This window comes from Neodiprion fabricii, chromosome 2 (genome assembly GCF_021155785.1).
Source record: "Neodiprion fabricii isolate iyNeoFabr1 chromosome 2, iyNeoFabr1.1, whole genome shotgun sequence".
Classification (NCBI taxonomy): domain Eukaryota; kingdom Metazoa; phylum Arthropoda; class Insecta; order Hymenoptera; family Diprionidae; genus Neodiprion; species Neodiprion fabricii.
This window is the reverse complement of record NC_060240.1, coordinates 41,372,203-41,394,593: the sequence shown is the minus strand read 5'-3', so window position 1 is coordinate 41,394,593 and position 22,391 is coordinate 41,372,203. Positions and strand designations below refer to the sequence as shown.

Here is a 22,391-nt window from a genome sequence, read left to right as displayed (position 1 = left end):
ACAGGTTTGATGCAACACTTTGCCCAACTTCGCTTTATTCATGTTCGCCATCATCTCCCCGCCAACTGTTACCTAGGATATCAAGCCGTGTATTGACCTATCGTTTGTCGTTTATCTCGACTAACTAGACGCACCCGGAATCAACAGTGCTCAGCCCAAGGTGAACCAACCATTTCGAAACATTAAGTTTGACCATTTACGCAGCGTTACTATCATAACCGTAATTGTGTCTTTCGGTGCGCTCCTCGTGTTCTTGGCTTCCTTTTTGACTCTAGATTTGCTAGCCGAGGATCTAATGCGCGAAAGAATAGGTAAGCCTTGACCTGCGGCAGATATCACCAAGGTATAAATAAACAATTAATGTACGTCACTTTTATCACTCGTTTTCTATTTCTCTTTATGTATTTTTTCTTATCATACGATCGTAACAAAATTTCCGAAATGTCTGTCTTGATTAAAATTCTTAATCAGTTCTGCAGTTGGAAATTTAAGAAGATACAGCTTTAACATGTCCATCAACATGATCCTATCATTCACACCTTACAACATCTGTAACGCTTCGGTTCACGTGCCTGAAATCACAGAAATGTCGATAGAGTAAAAAGGAAAGGCAAAAAATAACGCCTGAATACGAAATGCATCGAGGGTAAAAATAATGATAAACGTTATAAGCACTTGCAGAATGTTCATTTTTCCTGATCGCGCTTCAACACGATTCGACCACATTTCAACAGCTGAGTGGGTAACAAACTTTCACGAATGAAGACATTAACTGGTAAATAGTGCAGCTATTAATTCGATTCGGCGTGAAACGTTCATCTTTCGATCAACAGACAAACGGGCCTGTGTCTCTTAAAAAGGAGAATTTCATCAAGTTCTTCGAACTGCCCGTGGGAAGCGTTAGCTGGTCAGCGATCAAAGGATATTAATTGTCATCGTCAGCCATTAATACGAGCAAGCGTAAGCGACTCACCGTCTTAATCAAATATTTTTTCGCTATTCTTCCTGCTCAGCCCAGGTGGCTAGTTTGAATCTTTTACGTCATTTGCTTGAAAAGGTTTTTTTCATCGCTGACAGCGAGTTCCTGTCTGGAATCGGCGACACTTGAAGTGTCATTCTTCACCGTCCTAAGAAGTCGGTCTCGAATGTCTCGATAATTATGTTGAAACCATAGCGGCTTTAGAACGACTCTGTTTACCCCGTAAGGCAGGCTACTGCAATCCAGCATTCACACGCGTATACCGGAAATAAACGTGACAGCAGGTGCCGGTGGAGAACTGGCTTTATTTCTTCCAACGATTTCTAACGATTGACACCAGACACTAACACGATGGATCACTGGACCCGATTCACCATCAGCCGCGAAGGCAAGAAGCGATCACATAACGTACCTTACTCTAAGCCCTACATTCTTACAATTAGTTTCGAAAAAAGGACGAAGTGCTTTTACCCCTTGACAGCGCCCGTACACGCCAATTGGTTAGTCAACGCACGGTCATGTGCAATCGTTCAGTAGTATACCGAAAGATGCTCGTACACTACATCAACGTTCCCACAGAGTCATTCATACAAAATACCTTACCGCTACAAGCTCACGTGGTGGCTGGTGTGCGTCTTTTTCTTCTTTCACTTGCGTCGCCGCGTCGGCTGAGTCGCGATAATACTCCAGTTTAAAACGGGACTGGTCTACCTACTGGCCAGGGTGTTAGGTAATAAAAAAATTTCTCTTTCAATCTGTTGAATGCAGGCCCGCCCGTATGGAAACTCTTCTTATAAGCCTCGCTTCTATCCATCTATTTCCCTCGACACTGTCATGCTAGTCCTCGAAAGATCGAGGTTTTCCTCGATACTTAATACGCATAGTTCAGCCAAGAGTTTATTCGAAATTGGGACATCTTCGTGTTGGTCAATAAGTCGGTGTTATTTGTAATCAGGTTCCGTTAGCCATCGCTAGGGTCTGGAATATTTGTTTTTATTCACTTTTATATGACTATCATTATTTTCCCCTTACGGCGCGTCACGCAAGTTGAATTATCTCTGCACGTAACGATCAGTCTTGTGAGCACATTTTCAAACGCAACCGACGATGTCGAATTGTTGACCATTTTCCCCCAACTTTTAATTCCTTCGGAAAGTAGATTCGCACCGGCGTTAAACCAGTCGTGAAATAGTTGCATCCCGCGTCCAGGAATCGGTCTGCACGATGCCCGCAGCATCGGTAGCCAGAAATGTCTCTCGTAAACGGTCTGAAAGTGAAACTAACGCACACGCAATGGAGTTATACCCTAGAATAATGCTTGTGTAGGTACCAATGATAAAATGTTCCCCGATAAGCGAACCACACCCGTCTTTCTATTCCCGTTGCGGCATTTCATCGGTGGTACTTGAATTACTTCCTGAAAAGTGAAGAATTTCTCACACTGGTTATAGTTTCCCGACATACCAGACAACCACACAAGTATTATGATAATTATGTTCTTCTTATTTTTTTCCCCCGTCAGGGAACAGTACCTCTTCAATGTCTTCGAAGTGATTGTCTCCACCCTCGAATCAAAGCTACAGAGGATAGAAAACCTCGACAAGGCGGTGGAACACCTCATGAGAAGAGTTGAGGCTCTCGACTCGCGGGTGAACGACAACATTGATAAGACAGACGCGGTTATTTCAAAACTGGGGACCTTAGATCTGAAGCTATTTCACGCTCAGCACGCTGGTTTTCCGCAGGAAGCGGTGGTCGAATCTCGGACAGCGGAGAGCAGGAGCAGTGTCGACCACGCCGGTAAGTCGAGTGGAATTTGGCAGGCCTTTGCAGTTCCGAATCACTGGTCACCTAACGTAAAGTAAGAATTTTGCAGCTCCGACAATCCGCGTCATTCATCACGATGACCCGTCACCGGAATCTCTTGGGGAGAAGCTTTTGTCGCTCGATCAAAAGGTTTCGGATATCGACGAGAAACTCGTCGTACTGAAGAACCAGTTGGACAACAATTTCGTCCCAGCGGACGACATAAACGCCGAAGCCAGCGAGAAGAAGCCGATAAGCATGAACGTTATCGAGATAACCAAGGCTCTGAACAACGAAGTGATGAATCACGTTTCCGTCGAGATCGAGAATCTGCGGCAGGCGACCAGCAGCATGGACCGAAAGCTTCAATTCCACATGAACGTTGTCTCGGACAACCTCGGCGCCGTTTACACCATGATACGCGACGTCCACGAGGCGATAGTCGACAAAGACACGCCCGTAAACGTTACCACGACGCAGCCTCCCCCGAAGCAGAGCAAGATCGACAGGATCGTTGAACAGATGCACCCGATGCTCACGGTCTCCGAAAAGATGGACGAAGTTTGGGACGTTGTGGTGAGCAAAGAAAAAGTGACGTTAACAATTTGATTTCTAACTTTCCATTATTCTGAAACACGCATCCACTTACTCAAGCTCGTTATTTTCTGTCAGGTTGGCACCAAGAGCTCCGTGGACGACCTCGTTCCCAAGTCGGACGAGCTCTTGACGCAGACTCAGCGCCAGGAGAGAGCCATAAGCGAAATTCACGCCGACCTAAGGTCGAAGACTAATAAGATAATCGAGAACCTGGAAGGCGTCGAGAGCAGGCTCAAGAAGCAGGAGGACGACGTCGCCACTTTGGCCCAGAGACCGGTGCCGGCTGAACTTCTACTTGACCCAACCATCGACAGGCTCGTCGAGTACGACCCGAGCAGGTTGGTAAAATAGTTGGAACGAAACGGTTACGATTAGCCAATGTATTGTAGGTAAATCTTGGTCAAGCTCCTCGCATTCGATTCACAGGTACGTCGGAATACCCGAAGAGCTTCCAACCGAAACGCCGATGAACGCTTTCGTCACGACGACAATGCCACCCGCGACGACGACGACTCTTTCCTCCGTCGCGCCCCCGTCCAGCAGCCAAACCATCCTCGTAACGACCCCGACGACGCCCTCCTCGAGCCAGAGACCAGCCACTCGTAACAGAGGAGTCATTTTCCCGAGCGTCAAGAACAAGCCGAGCCCTGCCAACTCAACGTTCACATCCGATATCCTCGCCAACTTCAAAGACATCAAGGTAAAATCGTCATCGTCATCGATGATTCGGTTGATTTCAAGTTTTTCTCCGGCTATTACGTTTGAGGTCAGGGCGGAAATTTCACCGATCGTTACGGCTGCGGAACATTGCATCTTCGCAATGAGAAGATTTATTTACATTAAAAGTTTTTTGGTCGATAGTTCCTACCACAGTCGGTGTCAATTAAGAGATCCGTTTAATCATTCCGCTAATGAATTTATTACGCTACGATGATGCAGATCGATTTATGGCAGGTTTCTGAAACTCGAAGAGTGAACGAAAAAAATTCTACTCTGTCGGTAATTGCGTAAAATCAATCGATCGCTTGCAGGAACTGTATAGCCGAAATACTAGCAAGTCACAACGTAGCCACCCCTGATTCTGAAACTGACGATCAATAAATCGGTCTAAGTAAGTTCGATTGGAATAGAAGGGAAAATGTATTACATAAGAAAGTCTTAGCACTGCGCGTTGTACGTACGAGGCCCAGTTTGGAAACGATCGGTTCGAACGCATCAAACCTTCCACACGAGAAGATGAGCCATCGCAATGTAGCAGGTATTAATTTGTTCGCCGATCCAATCACGGGTATCAGCCGTAACTCACCTTCCTCGCCATCGCTGTATCCACTTGTCATTAATTCCCTTCTACGTCGCTCTGAGATATCGTTCCGTATGCCGATCTGCTCCCGAAAATACCACCGCACCGTGAAGTGAATCACAGGAAGCAGAGACCACACGCGAACTGCGATACTAATATCCGTCGACGGTTGGCCCAGCCAAAAACAAAGCCAACGCGTCTCGATCCATTCTGGTATCGAAGTCATGCTTGCAAACAGTCTTCGTATGAGCGATTTCTCGGCTGAAAGGAGAGCTGTGTAATCCTACAAATGAAATTATAACGAATTTATAATATCGTGAATATCCGGCTAAATGTGCTCAAGTTTTTCTTCGCATCATTCGTTGTCCTGTTATCAATCGCTTTGAGGAATTTTTTGACTTCGAATCGATGTCTCCGGGTACGTGCAATAATGGCTAAGCCGCGCTAAGTTCGTTTCATGAAATCTATATCCGTCCGCGTAAGGTGAAAGCGACAAGTGTCGACAATCCGTATCCCTAAAGTCGTTTGCCGTGACCAGGTGATTACTATTTCAATTATTGCTGGATTTTTGCCAATCGTTGTTCAGTTTTTACCTAGAGCCAAAGGCCACCCCGAGGCACATTGTTGTCCCCGCAGGCTTTGCGCAAGGACAAAAACTTGTACTGCCACCGTCGTTTATGCCGCTGCGTTGCAAACTCGTCGCTTTAACGAGCTGCCGTATTTTCGCCACACGTTTCCCGAGCTGCAGGTATTACACCGTAAACTCTGATATTTTTACCGACCAGATAATACTTACCGTAGCCGGTGCGTGCTTATACCTGTAACATGAACGGCCATTTATATCGGCTGCCAATTTAGGATTTCCCAATCACAGGGATACGCCTGTATAACCATATTTCAAGAGCTCGGCTCGATGGTTCACCATTTCTTACTTCAAACAGTGTCGGTCAGAACTGAGGACCGCTACTAATCGTTCAATGTTTTTTTTTTTCTTGTTTACTCTCCATTATGCAGGCAGCCGGAGCATCGCTCGGCCACTCACGGTGAATGTTGTACGAAACTGAAATAAATCGAAGAGCAAGTGAATTTGAATAAAAGTGTCTCCGTACGTTGATTAATAAATATACGTAACTACGACTCATCTTCTGGGTCCTCTGACCTTGAGCCAGAGTAGAAGCACGCGTAACTTCCGGCACCACGTCGCACATTTGACGCGCGTATCAAGTGCGGTGCTGCTCTCGACTGTATTTCGCAATGTTCCATCCATGTGTATGGATCTGTACCTGTACCGAAAAACTCGAACGAACGAGTCTATCGTTCCTGCGCACGTACCTTATACATGTAACATAATTTCGGTTCTCGGATACTTTCAACACCGGCATGATGATCGTTCTGCACCGCGTTGCAATTCACGTAATACCGATAGACAGCTGTCGAATTTTCGTGATCCATGAGTGCTCGGCTTCGTTCAACAGAAAACTATTACGCATGTGTAAACGAGAATTAGACTCGGGATGATTGAAGCAGCACGTGGCGCGTTTAAGCTGCAGCATGGATCGTGATTTAACATATTATATACCCAGTATTAAGCCACGAGATCTGGTTGCGCCTGTCAGTCCTCCGATCCATTTCTTGAATAAAGTTTAATCCCTGATCCCATTATTTAAACGACCTTTGAAGAGTCACTTGATTTCACCGTCGTATTAATTTTTCCCTCTAGTCGATGCAGGGAAAACGATACGCGAGTGAAAATACGTCTCTCAATCGAATTGCAATCGTTTCACCTGACACGTTTTCGGTGTTCGTCGCATACCGAATTCAGAGAGAAGTTCATACCTTGGAATTTTCAACAAATAACATAACTACAGCGCGGTAAAGCAATTAAAACAGTTCCACTCTACGATAAATTGGCTGGTCAAACAAGAAGTAGAAAGTTTTTTTTTTTTTTTCATCCTACTCCCCACCCTTTTCCGGTGAAAAGAATTATACTATAGGATTTCTACGACTTATATCATCGTTTCGACAGACGTGATGGACTGCGTAAATATAAAACCATAGGCATCTGGTATAAGATACGGAAAGCAGTACAGAATTTATGCTTGTAATGTTTGAAAAACTGAACTCTTGCAATTCAAGTTTGTCCACACTATATGTTCGCAGGTATTCACAATGAAATGTAATTTTGAAGCGCACGCGGTGGTGAGGCTCATGATTGAGGAGAACAGTTGCGAAATAATTCACTGTAGGTGCCCCCACATATTGCATTGCATTGTACGCGGCACGTACGTCCCTGATCTAAATCGTATCAGCTCCTCTCGATTATCGCACGCAAAGCAAACAATTTCCAGAGAACAATGACGACCGGTTCTACTTGCACGGTCGGATGCTACGGAAAACATAGAATGTAGACGCTAATTACCTATTGAGTTTTATGCGCGAAACGTATTCGTTTGCCGTGAATTTTCGCACCGAAACACGTACCTAGGCGATTTAACACGGATCATTCGACCCCTATTGCCCGACGGACGATAAGGAAGTTGGTTCCGTATTCTTTCGTCGTTAACTCCGTGGCGTGAAAATTCCACAGTACTGCGGTAGAAACGCGTTGTTCGTGTCCAGCACCGGCGTTTAAGTCTAACTCCTGAGCGAAGTATGAAATTGATGGTAACGATTCGGTGGATTGCTCACCCGGCGTGAACGCCGATCAAGCTCATGGCGTGTAATGCGATAAGCATGATTCGCCGGCGTACAACTCGCGGTGAATAACGGATGGCAATGAAATGTCTGTGGCGAATCCACATTGTACGGGCACCGATGCATTGCCCACATTTTAACCTAAAAAATACTCCTTTACGCTCTAACGACGCGTGAACGTGAAATAGAAATAGAAATTTTGCCCGAGGTGAGGCATAAATAGAATTTCTTCTTTTCGTCGTTTTGACCACTTCCCACACACGCATCTGTCATAATAGCAGTCGCAAACGTCTCGAGGCACATTAATAATTAATTATCAATCATTAATAAGAGACGAGTCGGGAAAGGCGGATCTGAACGGCCTTACTCCTGCCTCTCTCCATTGTAGAATTGCCTCGGATCCGGTGGCTGCAGGATTCGATTAACACAATGTGACCGCGATATCTGAGTACCCAATCAATGTAAATTGGTAGGAAACCAGCTCGGGAGCACCGCCCTGAAGCCGGGCACGCGTATTTCGTAAATACTCACCTACCGACAGACGTAACTACCAAAATTGCAGACTAGCTTAGCTGCTACCCTATAATTTAATCCCGCGTTTCGCTATCGGCAATTTATTCCGATCCGCGCGCTTCCAGATAAAAGATCGTTTCTCATAGGTTCCAATCAAGTGCAGACCGAAGACGGCTCGTCGATATAGAAACTCCGTTGTACTTTGCCTTTCCTCGAAATATTTTCGACACCTCCTCCCACCGACAAGGCGTGACGACGACGATAATTGGTACGATGCTGAATATTCAATCTTGCGATAGGCTATGGGTTTCCTGTCGCCGCCGATGATCGTTCCGAACACGTGAGACGTACGTTCATGGTAGGTACGAGATACAATGTCCAGTCTCTAGAAACACGAAGGATTCCACAGTACAAGTCCTACGAAATATTTTTTCGTTAATTTTTTTTATTCCTCCCAGGCAGATAGTCGAGCATTTCTCCTGTCACCTGTCACTCGTATTGAATGTCATTGCGGTTGTAGCCGAGTAACGGAGGTCCGTTTACGCGTCGGCAAACCGCCGGGAGTCCGCCGCAGACTCCGACAAGTTTGCTTGTTACACCGTATTGAGTTTTTTCTTCCGTAGGTAAAATTTCTTTTCATGGAAAATTGTGCGGCACGTTGAGATCTCTCGATCCTTCGATCGGAAACCACGGCAAGGAAAGATGCCGATTAACTCGATTCCACACTGATTCGGTCACGATCGATAAACGGGATGCAGCTAAAGTACTGTGGGACCCGATGCAGCCTAGATTCGATGCCGCGTAGTGTCGCAATTACGAATATAGATGAACCGGGTTCAGACGATCTTTCCATAATTTCATTTTTCATTACGCCGTAGTGATCGGCGCCAATTCTCATCGCTCACTTTCTACTCGCAATACCTTATTACATGATTAAGTGCACGTTGCGTGCATCGCAACGCGCGTTTAAACTGTTCTGTAAACGTTATCCTGCATAATGAATTTCATCCGATTCCACAGGGCTATTCTTGCGTCGATCTCCTCAACGCTGGAATGAGGGACAGCGGCGTTTACTACCTTCAAATCCGAGGTACAACCTACTGGTTCCTCAAGGTATACTGTGAACAGGAACTCGCCGATGGAGGCTGGACGGTGAGTGCCGAATTTCCCACCGTAGATATCCTGTTTAATCGTGATTACTGTTGCATTGTTGTTCTTTTCTTTCGTACGTGGATAATTTATCACTATCACGTCGCTTAAGTTGTAGCGTGAGGAAATTTAGCAAGACGTTGCGCGTGGATTCGATGTCGGAAAATTATAACGTAGGTATCGTCACCAATTACCTCACTCCAAGTGCGGGTTTAAATTGATTGCGGAAATTTCACCACGCCGCATGATCGACGTGCGGTTTTAAAATTTCCCTCATTTATTTTCTTTATGCACGGATCGACAAATTGTGAGTAAAAGCTGTGACTATGATAATACCTTGCGGTTCTTGGTATAGAAATTTTCCTCAGCCGTATCCTATTACTTAGGTACTATTCCATTTGACCAGCAATTCCACAAACATTTCTTGTACCTGCAGAGCAATGTGACCGAAGACTTAACTGCTGGGGTTAAACTGTAATTCGTGTAACACACCGTTTCTTATACCTTTCACACCTATAACGGTGCTGTTTTCTGATTCAAGTTTTTTACGGCCAACTTTTTATATCCTCTTCCACTTATTTTCTCCTTCGTGAAATGCAAGAGCCATTTTTATCGATATCATCCTGCACGCTATGTAACGTTATAGTCGTCCAGGCATATCTATAATAACTACCTAAATACTAATGAAAAATGATCACCATATCATTTGCTCGAGCGAGATCGTGAATTTCATTGCTCGGTTATATAAATACATCGATCTATCTTAGTCGAACTCACAATTAGAACCAGCAATATTTTTTTGCTTCTCGCCTTTCGCCTTACTTATTTTCGACCAGTGTACCGCCGGTATATATATACATATGTATGTATATACACACACATATATATACACAATCACTCGGTAACATTGTACACATTTCTTCACGATTATTCAATTCAATCCAGTGATTTTCACCGGTAGATTATTGCTTATATTCTTAATTCATAAACAACCGAACAGCTGAGTAGTAAAATTTTTCCATCATTAAAATTTGGCATAATATTTTTTTGCTGCCGATTTTACGTGCAATTGGATCACGTGGAGTAGAAGCTGTGAAATTTACGTCGTACTTGTACAGCAAGAATCGTCTAGCTAATCATCCGCATGCATGCGAATTTTCCGAATAAGGCACGAACCCGCGTACATATTTCCCTACGGTCGGACTCATTACGGCCGGGGTTATAACCACCGCGAAATTTTCTCCTGCAATATTCTCTGCTCCCTGCAGTGGTTGCACAGGTATGCACATATTCTGTAACCTACGTAACACGTTCATACTACATTTTAACGTCCTGATACAATTTTATTACGTATACATATAGATGAATGGGAGAAACATGCAATTCCGCACTTTTTATATTTCATTGTTCTCCTCTCTCGCTCTCGCTCTTTCTCTCTTTCAGACAACTTTCCTCCGAGTTATTTGTTTCTTTATTTGTCTCACTTTTTTTCGTTCTTTCTTTCATTACACGCTTGCGCAACCGCCGCTTTATTGGTGTACACGCCTATGTAACGTAATCACACGTGTGCCGTGTCCGCGAATGCTTATCCGGCGTGTGAATTCTATCAGTGCAAGGACACAGCTGCTGGCTCTTATGTGTTATAAGATACGTAATGCATGTGTACGTGTGGCCTTACATAATCGGACCGATTATTTCAAATGGATCGGAAATTATCATTCATCAACTGCTGCAACAATTAGGTTGTGTCCGAAAGTGAGACCTTGGCCTCAGGCAGGCAGCAAGATAAAAAACAGAAAAGTACAAATAATACGGAGTGAAGTGAAAATAAACGATGAATTACAAAACGAGTGACGCGCTATGTATGCTATATATTAATAGATCACGCTGGAAGAGCGAGTGTTGCGGTTATTATATCCCGCAGTTAGCCTAAATCTATATTATACTGCATGTCCGACTATCTATATGCACCAAATGAACTAATTGTAAGCTGCAGCGAAATTAATTACTAGACGGACCGGGGAAAGAAAATGGTATACATGTAAGTTGTGACAGACGCGTGTTACATGTGTTATAAAATTATACCAATGCTGTGTTGAAAACTGTAAAAAAATTTATTTATTTACGACCATCGTGCGAAGTTTCAATTTTCTCACAGCATTATAAATCGACACCTCTCATGCAGTCGCCAATCGTAGGCGTACACGGTTAGAAAAAAAATATACCTGCAGATCCACGAATATTTTCGGGTTGATTTAACCATTTTTTTTTTATTTATTACTCACTGAAAGACAAAATACAAATTTACGAATTAAACGTTGACGTGGCAATTAAAATGTAAAAATTACAAAAACTTGCGTCATATCTACTAACAAAAATTCAACAAACAACACAAATATAAAGTGAATTTGTTGAGACATTGTGTTTAGTTAAATTTTTTTAACAGTTTATATGATACGCAATTACATTATGCACAAGTTTCCTAAGAAAAAATATTTCAACGAAGTCATGTCTATATAGATGAAAAATATATCGACTTATTTTATTCGTGCTCAAGCGAAGCGTGTAATTAAATTGTAGTTCTTGTTCCAATAATCGCCCCGTTCCCTGTAATTCACTATCCTCTTTTTCGATCACCGCGTGCGATATGTAATGCAGGGTGAAGAAAAACGAAGTGGGAAAAAAAAAAAATGCCCACGGTACAGCAAGCGAAAGTAACGCGATTTCAAACGATTATGGGTTCGTCGGTGGTGACAGGTGAAACATGAAGTTGTAAAAAAAAGTCTTTGAAGCTGACGGACCTCTGGGTCATCATCCTCTTGCCCTACGGGTGATATTCCGACGTTTCTTTTCTCATTCCTTTTTTACCTCCCCATCGACAACTTCATCCGCGATTCACGTCCCTGCAGCTTCGTATTTCAGTCGTAGATGGATGGTCCGTAGTTATTCACGGTGGCTGAACGAATCGTTCTTTTCGTCGGAGACGAACAAATGAGGTTTAGGCTAAAGAAACACAACATTCTCGATACAGTTATTCAACGATACACGTATATTAGTATAGTATAGTATACGTACATTAGACTGTATGAAAAAATACACTATTTTTTTTTCTTCAAAATTCAAGTCGGAAATGTTGTTCGAAATGAGGAAAAAATTATGCTGTCCAATTTTCGAGTCCTAATATTAATATTTCGAGGTACCTCGTCGCAATTTTTGTATTTCCCATTGAAATAACGTTGAAATAAAAAAAATTTTTTTTCTTTTTGCAAGTTTGGATCCTTGTAAGTCGTCAACACATCAGTTTACCGATAAAACCAGCACGTATTTTTGTAGGGAATTGAACGCTCTACAAAAAAGGTCTTGCATCATTTAATGATAAATCTACTCTTTCAAAAGTTATTTAAGGTCCTTTGATGGTTCGACATGCATGTTTTTCCATCAATTGTAACACGTTACGTCTGCACTACATAGCCGCATGCTTGTACACACGACACATACGATATGCCCACATATACCGAATGAAAATTATCATGGCGTAACAATTGTTATCTCGTTCGCTTTCTCCGGCGCGCGTCTGCGATTGCGGTAGGAATTTTTAAATAGGTGTAATACATCAGACACATAACGCGCGGTGCAGGATGACAATTTAATGCAACTCTCACAATTCAAGACCCTGGGGATATACAGCCGAAGGTTTTGTGCCCGCGCGTTCGTATATAATAAGTTTGTTTGCTCTAACAAGGTGTAACGACCGGGGGTAAAAAAATTGGTGAGCTTTCCTTCCTGTACGGCATCGGACTAGCCATCCATAGAAATTTAGCTCCGGCTTGATCACGCTTAATCGTTAAGCGTAGAAAATGCGCCACTGGGTGGTACCTACCATCATGCAAAACACGTGACAAATAGGAATCGATTGAGGTGGATGTTTCTTGCGCACGTCTTTACTGCAAATACCCTGATTTCACTCGATTAATTTCTCTCCGCGTTGCCGAAGGAAAAGCCGAACTCCGCGAAACTTGCACGGTGCAGTCGTTATTGACTTATAAATCGTCGGACCGTTGTCATTTGCCAATTTCAGTCGCATAAACGCTGCTTAGCTTACAATATCAAGTAGTTATATATTATTTTCGAGTAATTAAACACCTCACACACGTAACCCGCGCTCCATTGCAGCTGACTTTCCCTTCAATTTGCAATAGACCCTCAAGGAACGTGCAAAACAAATTAAGTTGCGGAGTTAGGAAACGCGGGGCTTCGTGTGCGGTGCACGAAGCGTTAATGCATTCTCCCTGCAAAACCACAAATTCATGAGCGAGCGATCTGAAAAAGGGTCTAGTCCACTCCATCTCATCGACTCTGACCAACTTTCGTTGGTTCACTGAATTTCCTGCAACGTTGCGTCATTTGCAAACCATGCGGTAAAAGTCAAAGATCAGTTTCTGTAGTCCGTTACAGCTGCATGTTACGTGCACCTTACACACATCGCGAAGTCAGAGAAATTGCACCTTGCCACGAAGCTTGGCATTTCGTTTCAACGACCTGCAATTATATTCCCGTTATACTCTAATTGGACGAACGCACACCGATTTTCTCGTACCGTGTCATCGCATTATCCGTGAATCAATTGAATTCGAGATATTTAATTCAACATTTGTTTCCAATTTTTCGTGCAGCCAAATTACATTCCCGAGAAACAATTGGAAAGTACGTATTATACGTAGTTCTTAAATTGTACAGCTCCTGCATTCGAACAATCTCCTCACAAATTTCTGTCTCGCAGGTGCGTTTTATATAAAGTATCGAATGAAAACGCGATAGGATCTATATAATAACGAGCAAATACGAGCCGGAGACTAGCGGCTATAGATTACGATCATCACCTTGTACACGGTGTAGTTACAATGGATGAAATTGTTCTCCCTAAGACCCCCAAAGTATGTATTATCGCCTTGAAATAAAATTTGACGTCCGAATCTAGATCGGCATCTACAAACCTGGCAGTTCTATAGGCATTCGCACGGCAATGACAGGTGCAAATTTGTATGGTGAATTATACGTCTCTTTTTGCCCTTAAGCGGGAACCTGAGGCTGTTGATATCAACGTCGTATACGAACCAATTTTGCACTACCTAGGGTGATTCTGACTTCGTATCTCTGTGGTAATTAGCTCCGATCTGGTGGCGAAAAGGGGCCGATTGAGTCGATTAGTGACCAGTAAATAACTTCGGCTTCTGACGCAATGCCAATTACAACTCTATCTCGAGGTAATTGCAAGAGCTCCACTAAATCTCGCCCTGTCCCGACTTTATAAGTTTGATGACAGAATTTTTCTCTCCGTGTTTCATAACATTTTTTCATTCGCCGCTACTTACTCGCTGCTCATTCATACAATTTATCAATTTCCTATTTCCAAAGCTCAGGGACGACGTTACGTCTGATCAATTCGTACACGTCTTGTCGCGTCGAAGTATTTAAGCGGATTTTAATGGAGCATAAAGGCACGATGAAGGCTACGAAGATTGATAATTAGCTGTAAATATAAACCCGTAACCGGGTATAGGACCATAAAACTCTGCAGTTAATTTAGGTGTCGGTTATGAATTTTGATCAGTTTCGTGCCAGATTTGAGCCGTCGTCGATGGCATCATTTGCTTAACATACGAGATGTATAGTATACGATCCGTCCTACTATTAACCAATTATAAGCCATTTTGTAAGAATTACAAGAACTGGACTCGGGTTCATGGTCGTAAACAGATAGTGAAAGGTTCTACATTTTATTTTATATACAACGTAATGGATGCCTATCATATCCGTGATTCGCGATACAGTTTGTGGCTGTACACCGGCCGTACGCCACACTCGACTTACATCCGATCGAGCAACGATAATAAATGCACGGAACCTGCGATACATGTTCCCGAAATTATCGTCTGTACCACATGCCAAATCGCCGTAAAAATTTTCCCATTCACCTATCTCGTATCAATTGTGAAACAACGATCGCAAACCCTCGTCTCGTTTCAGGTGATTCAAAGACGAGATGACTTCGGCGATTCCAGGGAAAACTTCAACCGAGACTGGGCCGATTATAAAAACGGCTTCGGTGATCCCGCGAGGGAATTTTGGCTCGGTAATGAAAACATTTACATGTTGACGAATAACGAGGACTACATGCTGCGGGTCGAGCTTGAGGACTTCGAAGGAAACAAAAGGTTGGTTATTCAACTTGTACCACGTACTCGTAATTCCTCCAATCCCCAGCGCCCTTCTTAGGTGTCGTTGTGACTCGTAGTTGTAGTTCTGCACATTAGCGAACCCCGACAACTTACCTAGTGACCGACGCACGCGTAGACAGGTATTTATTTTCATTCCGTGAAATACGAGTCTATGGAATCGTAACTCGGGATCCCTACTGACCGTGAAAGAGGGCGTCTCTTGAAAACGAGGGGGCATTGAAAAGTGGAAGCTCAGCATTATTCGGAAGACGTTCTACAAAATTTATAGTCACTCGTGAGACATCGAACCAGCCGTAGTCCTCGGTTCGAGGCCTTCTGCACAAACGAGACGCTACGATTGAAGAAATCCTCGTTTGAAAATATGCTCCGTACGATTCAAGCTGTTTGAAATATTCCACCCTCTTGTGGTGTGAAAATCCCCTAAAGATGCCGCGATAGATTGTGGGTAAAAGTGTGAAGGCGTTGCGTCACGTTGTCGGGTAACTTCTCCTTCACGTTTCACACTCCCACGTAAACTCCGGTCTCAGCTTATATTCCGAATCGTTTTCGAATCACCCCGTGTAGATGCGACGTGTCGAGCTCAAGAGGAGCATCTTCCTTTCTATAAAACGTCTTGCGAAACGACGAGTAAGTACGACTGCGATTCACAGACGCATTCACCGGTTGGACGTCAGACGAACGAGTGGGTTAATGGTAACAGAATGATCCGAGATGCTCATTATGAAACGAGATTTGCCAACGCTAGAAGATACGAAGGTAGATGCATGTCTCACGTCCGCGTGCGTAAAAGTATATCGTAGGTGAGCTTCGAGCTTCGCCGGTGGCAAAAAGGTCGCTGAAATTAACAGCAATTGAATCGGCGAACGAGTTGTAAATCTTATGCTATTACATTATGACCAACGATGTGTACACACCGTCGTATCGCTCGCTTTTCGACATACCATGTTATTTTCTGTACGCCGCAAATTGAGCCGACGAATTTGCGCCCGCTCTTACTTGCTCTCTCTGTGCACGTGTGCGTGTCTTATAAGTACATCGTGCACGATTAATATATGCGACCTACTGCTAGCTGCTGGTCGCTAACCGTACGAGTATGTCTGTCTGTAAAGCGATTGGTATTTATTTGATTTTGGACCAGAAACCTTTAGCCTTTCTGGAACTTTACTTTCGTATTATGTAAACCGTGTTTCCGCAAGTAAGTCGTCGCTGTCGCGTTTGCCCGAAGCAGACGTGCGGAAATCGCGACGGCGCGGCGTTGCGCGTTTCGCTGAACCGCGGTAAGAATTACCAAAAACAATCGATTTTTGATTAAATTGATTATTTTTTACCGAGTAATCACGTATATTCGATCATTTTTCAGAATCGATTAATCAACCGACTCGATTATTTTTCCTCGTAATCAGTTTTGGTTTTTTACTCCCATGAACGATGTAATACAATATCAATTTATTTGATCAAAGCATCAATTATTATAATTTTCTTACTTACCAAGTACCTGTTTGATGTAATTGGTGAAAGACAAAGGAATATTTTTACTTGGAATTGAAAAATATTTTGATTGAAACTGTAAATTATCAAAAAACTTTTCCGCTATTAAGACCGCGTACTGAAATTTACGAAATTTTGCTTTCAAGTAACTACGAAATAATCGATCAAACGAATAATTTTTACCGATTCAGTCGAGTCGTGTTAGATTATTTTTTGTACTCAACTAATCGACGCATCGATTATTTGTAGCATGTTGGTCATCGTTAGCCCACGTTTTCCAGCTGCGTCAAATACTGTACTATAAATTTCGAATATAATTCTTCAGAAAATGTGAATAAACTTAATGACTTTCGCTCTGTAAAAGGAGAAGATAAAGAAATTGAAGGGGACTGAGAATTGAATAGTCCGTAAGAACTCTGTTCATAGATAGTATGTTTGACAGTGCAGTGTATGGCTCTTAAATTACCATCACCCACCTGTCAGACTAACGAGCAAAAGTTATTCGGGAAGCACACGCGCATAACCGTACAAGATACAGGCGCGAAACGAAAATAATAATTCAACCGTCATGTACGGAAGAAAGGAAAAGGTCGAGATCTTTGAACTATAAGCGTTATACATATACACGATCTTTTCTCAATAATTTATACGCCTTCTTGACGATCGCCTGACCACGTTCACTACTCGAAATCTCTTATATAATAGACAGAGCTGCAAAACACTTACGTACGTCGAATTCGCCTCACGCTAATTTTCGCTTTTTCGCACTCGAAATCAACTGGCGAATCATCAAAGCGATGCAATCTAACCCATCTCGTTATACATATACGTGTAATTACGTTGGATGTGTCAGGTACGCCCAGTACTCTCACTTCAAGATATACTCCGAGGGTGAATACTACAAGCTGGAAATCGACGGGTACGAAGGAAACGCGGGAGACTCTCTGAACGACCCTTGGTACGGGTCGAACAACAGCCCCTTTTCAACCTATAACAGGTGGGTCCTGCTCATCCGACGATATCAGTGTGAGACGTCAGACGTGAATAAAACCAGCCAGGCACCCGTAACTAATGCATAAACGGCACGTGTGTGAATTTCATTTACAGAGACAACGACAGATCGTCGCTGAACTGCGCCTCGATGCTGAAGGGTGGATGGTGGTGGAAGTCCTGCGGTCGCGGGTTGAACGGATTGTACCTTAATGATCCGCAGGACCTTACAGCTCGACAAGGTGCGTTTCACACCTGTCTTATCATTCGATTATAGTATGTGTGTTATTTATTTGCGCCATTTCAATTTTTTCCCAGGAATCGTTTGGTTCCGTTGGAGAGGCTGGGACTACACCCTGAAGAAGGCGTTGATGATGATCAAGCCGAAGGGACCGATGCCCGTAGTTTAGACGGTGATTTGAATCTATAGCAACGCCCTTGATAAGATAATTTTTGGGTAAATTAATGCTTAGACGATGTTATAAGCGGCGGTCGCCGATGTCGTGGTTGTTATTGGAGAAAGTGTAAGTCAAGCATCGGTATAACTCGTTATTCTGTACGTCATTTGGTGGATATTATTTTCTGGTAATTTCTTTTACGGAAAACTTTGTTCTCAAATTTGGGAAAATCTCTCTCGTCAAATATGCTCATCTAATTTGGCAAGTCCCGATTTTCACACTCTGTAAATGGATTCTGAGCGGTGCAATGTATTATTTGAGAAAAATTTGACTATGATATTGAATTCAGAGATTTTTTAGAAATTATCGACTCTTTGAGATTGCGTCACTTTCTCCCATTAATTCGTCACTTCAATAACAAAATATATTTACATCGTATGAGAATTTTTCCTTTATGTGAAAATCTTGGTTCAGCACTTACTGATAATCTCTGATTTTGTCTGTATTTTGTAATACTCTGAAAAGTACCGATTGAAAAAAATATTCAAAAATTTCAAGAAAAAAACAGCAGACTTAATTACTGACAAGAATTTCCACCAGAGACTCGCGGAATAAAGTTTCGGCGAATAAAAGAGCTTGTTACGTTGTGGCACGGGTATAGGTTATACATACAGGCGGTCACGGCAAACGAGATCATGATTGATTTTCTATTTGGTTTCGCCGTACACCGCTACTTTCCAAGCTAAAGTAATTAATCACTGGCGTCTAAAAAATTGACCATTACTCTTGCCTGGCTTGGTACAGTAGGGGAAAATTAACCAAGAGTTGACCAAACAATGGCTTCAAGATCCGATAAATTCTCAATCATTGCTTTTACAGGTTCCAGTGTAAGCCAGTGTAAAGTAAGTATATATACATGTATATGTGTATGCATCCACGAATATATACATGTGTGTGTACGTACGGATCAGAAACGGCAACTGATCACTGCAAACATTCCATCTATTCTCCGATTCCCTACCCTGTATATTTATTATCGTCTCACGCCATCGTAAAATTATAGATTTTAAGTTTCAAACACCCACGTGTGATTGTATTACGGTTTACAGTAAATTATTGTTTAATATTAGACAGCGAAAATTTCTCTCGGCACTATTTTAACACGTATAATATACGGGATGAGTTATCCTAATCCTGATCAGAAACCGCGCGTCTGCAATTACTGATTAACATTCCGCCAACTTACGCATTTGGTTCTCGTGACGGATCATCGTATTCAATGCTGAAAGAAGATGTTGTTTATTTACGTTACCATCGCTCGATAATGGAGCGACAAAAAAGAAAATAGCCTTAAAACGTAAACGAGATGATGATCGCGTTAATTGATTCCTATACGTGCTTCGTTACAAAATTTCGCTGGAAAATTGTTTTACTCTTTTACTTTGGACTTTTGTAGCTCTCTCCTAACATTTTTCACACGCATTTCACCAGCAACCTGCAGTCCAATCTCGTTAATGACATTTTAATAGGCTTATGTCAATATAACGTCAAATTATGTAAACAAGAAAACGCAATTTTAGTTATTTTTTCATCGTATGTTACACTCCACGATGAAAGCTATAAATTAAAAGTTGAAATAATACAGATTACGACAGGCTAATGTCCGAGCTATTCTATAAGATTGTCGCAAAAAACACATCGGTTGCTATTCTAAACTGCGAGAAATATCATTGAAGGCTTAATTTCGATTGAATATTGGAAGCAGAGGATTTATCGTACGGACGTTAAACCAAATTTGCATATCTGTCTCCGTTAATAACGTTTCATTAAAATTTTTGTAAAAGATTTCTTCTCTCGGAATATACGCTCGTCGTGCAGTTAGCCAGTCAGATGCTGTGTGAGTGTGGGCGGAATTATATATATTGATGCACACCTTTATGATTATAACTTTCAACACACTCGGTGCCCTTCGACCTTTTGAATTATTAATGCATGTGAATAATGGCGAATGGTAGATAATTTTGAAGTTAACGATTGGCGGATATTGTGTTAAGCTGTATGTTAAATTAAACTAACAACAAGTGTGTGCAGGTCGTACACTAATGGAATTGCGGGCTAGAACGCTGCGGTCTCCGAATCCGACCTGAAAAATAGTTTTAAAAAAACGATCCGGGGAAGACTTCAAAAATATTGTGTAGCGGCGTTAGAAAAACTATCAGAACATTCCTCTATGCCACTTTTACATAAAGTGTCACATGGTTAGTTAATTTCAGCTCAAAATTCGCTGTATAATAAGATGTTGCCGTTCCGTGTAGAAATTTCGTATTCAATGCTAGAAAAAGATGTTGTTAAATTACATTCTGCGTAGTATATTATATGTTAATTTATTATTATTGTCATTGTTGTTATAATTATCTAAAAATTATTAGGAACAGCACGATTCGATTTAAAGAATTCTGATTATCCTCTGAAAATTTTTTTTGGCCGCATATCGTGAATATTTATCTATTCTTATAATAGATCGAGAATAATCTGCAGCTAACGAACAAATATATTACATAAAGGGGTTATAAAAATTTTTTGTACAAGGAGTTATTACTTCAATATCTAACGCCTAATTTATCCCAGGCTTTGTGTAATACGTTTGAATTTTAAAAAATACAGCATTTTCTTCTTTTTTTTTTATCCACACACATGACGAATATCGGCCCGTTCTGAAAAGGCCAAAACGAGATTGGTTGGCGATATGAAAAGAGTTGATAAATATACAACTCTAATACTAATTGAATGAACATATAGTATACCTATTAATAACTAAGTAAGTAATTATATATTGTAAATAAAGTGACACACCCAATATTATTAATGTTACTATGTATAATGTATAATATATCGATAATAATACCTATTTGTAATAAGTTGTAAAAAGACCTCGAATAAATATATGTTTTGTAAAATAGTAAACATGTTCTAGCTCTTACAAAACAAAATTGTCGGGAGAAATGAACTGTTTTTGAACAAATGGGCGTAGTTAACATAATAAGTAATGTGGCGCTGAGAGTTGAAAAATTCTAGATCGATTTAGATAAATTATATTATGTACGATATGAAAAATGTTTTGCAAACCGTTAAATTGTCAATTCAGTCCGTTGAATTGACAAACTGGGAAAATGATATGATGAAAAATAACTTTTATAAAACAATAGGACTTTTACACAACATCTTTAAATATCATCTGCCATCAAATGGTACAGTCGTCCAATATCTCCGGCCGCAACGATGACCGGGTGTAGGTAACACGTATACCTGTTGTTTTACAATTACATTGCAATCAATAAAAAATGACTACAGATGTATGGAAAGCAACACACTTGTGTCACACGATCCGATCCTTCAATAAACAATGCTGCACAAGTTACGAATCAGTTATAAAACATATAAGGTGTACTGAAAACTATTACTTTAGCCCTTATAAGTCATACTTTGATTTAGTTTTTTTTTTTTTTTTTTTGCGCATTCGTGAAAATTGGGACCGTGCATAAATTTATGTGAGATACCCGAGAGCTCGCAGGTAGTATTCGTTGTTTGGGCCTTTCCTGGAAGGGAAGGGGCGGGAGGTTCGGATCATCGGGGTTTTAGTTTTCAAATGCATATTGCAGGGTTCTCATCCTTCGAATGGGAAATACTTTTGCAAGAAATTTCTCGATCATTCTCAGATCGCACGTTCACGGCATTTGCAACCGTGTTACGTTGCCGGGAGAAGTGCTGAAAGTCAAGTGCATTCACTGGACTGCATATGTCCATATAAATTCATTCTCGAATAACATGCCATGACTGAATGCAGCGGCGATCCCTTCCCTTTTGAACGATCAGTGATTCTCAACTCAGCTCTGTCGATGCGGAAAAGTTGAGCAACAGGTGCCGGAGGAATATTCGCAGTATACGTCCACCCGGATTCCTAGCATCAAGAATTTCCGATTGAGCAATGATAGATGCTGCATGGCGTACAGTAGCGTCAGAAAATTCCCATAGTTCATACATTTTTCACGTTACAATTGTATGAATTGCATTTCAGTCTTATCCGCAGGACAGCCGGAAACGTGCGTAAGGTGGCAGGTTTCGTTCCGTCAAGCAGGAAACAATAAAACAATTACTAATCCGATAGTATATGTAAAAATAATGGAAAATCAAGAAATTTGCGAATGATAAGTCGGTCGCGTGAAACACACGTCACGTCG

The 22,391-nt window shown here is 41.9% G+C and overlaps 1 protein-coding gene across 7 annotated transcripts in view; it reads left to right on the top strand.

Annotated features, from left to right (window-relative positions):
* LOC124175518 (angiopoietin-2-like) overlaps nucleotides 1-20,805 on the top strand; it is a 68,832-nt gene extending 48,027 nt beyond the window's left edge. For 4 of the 7 annotated variants that reach the window (XM_046555858.1, XM_046555856.1, XM_046555855.1 and 1 more), the window contains exons 3-11: nucleotides 2,502-2,779; nucleotides 2,856-3,376; nucleotides 3,458-3,720; nucleotides 3,788-4,082; nucleotides 8,910-9,041; nucleotides 15,066-15,253; nucleotides 17,619-17,762; nucleotides 17,873-17,997; nucleotides 18,074-20,805. In XM_046555858.1, the coding sequence (XP_046411814.1) occupies nucleotides 2,502-2,779; nucleotides 2,856-3,376; nucleotides 3,458-3,720; nucleotides 3,788-4,082; nucleotides 8,910-9,041; nucleotides 15,066-15,253; nucleotides 17,619-17,762; nucleotides 17,873-17,997; nucleotides 18,074-18,165 (2,038 nt within the window). In that variant the 3' untranslated portion in view covers nucleotides 18,166-20,805. The remainder of the gene's footprint in view (nucleotides 1-2,501; nucleotides 2,780-2,855; nucleotides 3,377-3,457; nucleotides 3,721-3,787; nucleotides 4,083-8,909; nucleotides 9,042-15,065; nucleotides 15,254-17,618; nucleotides 17,763-17,872; nucleotides 17,998-18,073) is intronic. The other 3 variants (XM_046555861.1, XM_046555859.1, XM_046555860.1) reach the window with 3 other exon arrangements.
* Nucleotides 20,806-22,391: the final 1,586 nt, after the last annotated feature.